This window comes from Sturnira hondurensis, unplaced genomic scaffold (assembly GCF_014824575.4).
Source record: "Sturnira hondurensis isolate 20B ecotype Veracruz unplaced genomic scaffold, ASM1482457v3 Scaffold0020601, whole genome shotgun sequence".
In the NCBI taxonomy this organism is placed as follows: Eukaryota; Metazoa; Chordata; class Mammalia; order Chiroptera; family Phyllostomidae; genus Sturnira; species Sturnira hondurensis.
In genome coordinates, this window is record NW_028093232.1 from 4,577,525 (window position 1) to 4,579,685 (window position 2,161).

General features: G+C 37.3%; 1 protein-coding gene across 1 annotated transcript; it reads left to right on the forward strand.

Moving 5' to 3' along the window:
• The first annotated feature begins 215 nt into the window (after positions 1–215).
• LOC118975955 (olfactory receptor 10C1-like) lies at positions 216–1,175 on the forward strand. Its single transcript, XM_037030185.1, has one exon. The coding sequence runs from the start codon at positions 216–218 to the stop codon at positions 1,173–1,175; it is 960 nt and encodes a 319-aa protein (XP_036886080.1).
• The last annotated feature ends 986 nt before the right edge of the window (positions 1,176–2,161 follow it).

Sequence of the window (2,161 nt, forward strand, 5' to 3'; positions counted from 1 at the left end):
ATCATAAGATTCAGACTTCAAAATTGGGAAGAAATACTGCATCTATTTCAATTGAGCAGTTATTTAGAATGCTTTAACAAAAGGAATCCAAGTATGTAGGTTCTCATGGCAGACCACTGATCCTAGGAAAACTGCTTTTTCTGAGGGGCATTCGAGACCTTTCCAGATGACCAGATTTGTTTAGGTATTATCTGCTCTCTCTTTTATCTCCACAGATGTCTAGCTCCGAGCCTACGAGTGGAAACCAAACCCTCTGCACCATATTCACATTTGTGGCTTTTTCCTCTCTAGGAAAGTTACAGCCTGTGCTCTTCATTGTGTTCTTAATCATTTACTTGTTTACTGTGGGAGGAAACCTCCTTATCATCTGCCTGATCTGGATCACCCCTTCCCTGCACACTCCCATGTATTTCTTCCTGGTCAACCTCTCCTTTCTGGAGATGTGCTATATCACCAGTGTAGTGCCTCAGATGCTGGTACACCTGCTTGTAGAGAACAAGACCATAAGTGTGGGAGGCTGTGCAGCTCAAATGTATATATTTACCATCTTGGGACTAACAGAATGTTGCCTGCTAGCAGCCATGGCTTATGACCGCTTTGTAGCTATCTGTTCCCCACTGCATTACACTCTCCTAATGGGCCCTAGTGTGTGTTTGAAATTGGCTGCAGCATCTTGGACCACTGGTGTGGTGGTGGAGTCAGTCCAGATCACCTGGATCTTCACTTTGCCCTTCTGTGGAACTGGAAAGATTCAGCACTTTTTTTGTGACATCATGCCTGTAGTGAAACTGGCTTGTGTTGATACCTCCCATAATGAGATTGTTGTGTTTGCCATCTCTGTGCTCTTTATTATGAGTCCCTGTTTCCTCATTCTGTGTTCCTATGTGCGTATTTTTGTGACCATCTTGAGAATCCCTTCAGCAGCTGGCCGACAGAAAGCTTTCTCCACTTGTTCTTCTCATATCCTTGTTGTTTCTCTCTTCTATGGTACTGCCTTGTTCATTTATCTCCAACCTAAGACTTCACACACTCCAGAAACAGATAAAGCGACTTCACTCATGTACACAGTGGTTACACCTGCTCTGAATCCTGTTATTTATACTTTAAGGAACAGAGAAGTAAAGGAAGCCTTTCAAAGGGTAGCACAAAAGAACTCTCTTAGACAAATGGCCTAAACCAGCTACAGTAGATAAAACTTACACTATTGTACAGAGAGACTACCCAAGGTTTTATGATCCCTCTACCAACAATAGTGTCATTAAAGTATTTAGAGCATAGTAACCAGGAAACAGTTGGATAGGTTCCACATTTTTCTATGTGTTTAAGCAAAAGGGAACTCTGCAGTAGGATCAGCAAATAGTTATCATTCATTCAATCAGCAACATTGAATCAACATAATTACTGAGCATCTCCTATGTCCTGAACACCACTCAGGTTTTCCTTCTACAATGGTAATAGGATTAAAGTTAGTATGTTTCCCACAATTTTACTAAGGAAAATAATATCTTTTTCTTGTGGAAAAAAACTAAAAATGAATTGAAAGTAACTAATACATTTTTGGTGTCAAATATAGGCTCTTAAGTTCTTAATTTAAGTTCTTAAAAGTGGAGTACACACATTTAATTACTCTGGTCTCTATAGATATTAATAATTATGCAGCCGAAATAATCAATGTTAATAAACAGTGATGATTTATGTACATTGTAGCACTATAACACAACTCTATTAATTTGTAAACCAGTGACGGATCCTGATTACTTATCTTATATATATATATCAATATATTGATATATTAGGCCAATGATAAAAATATGGAAGTTATGAAAGTTTTTAATCAAATTTTAAAATTACAACTATTTCATTTTCTCATTTTCCTCTGTGCTGAATACATAATATATTGCTTTGTTCAGATTACCATTCTCTTTAAATTATCATCCAGGTCCTAAGTTTTCCAGAATAGCAATGATTAGAATCTAGAATGTTTATCAGTAGAATTACAACTAAAAAGGACATACCTGGGAATTTGAAACTCAGAGACTAATCATCACTGCAAATAGAAGCTGAACAAATATATTCATTCTTGTGACTGAACAATATGAATGTTACATTCTCTCTTATTCACAAGAATTGAGTGTTTGTGATTGTGCATGAGATACTGTGA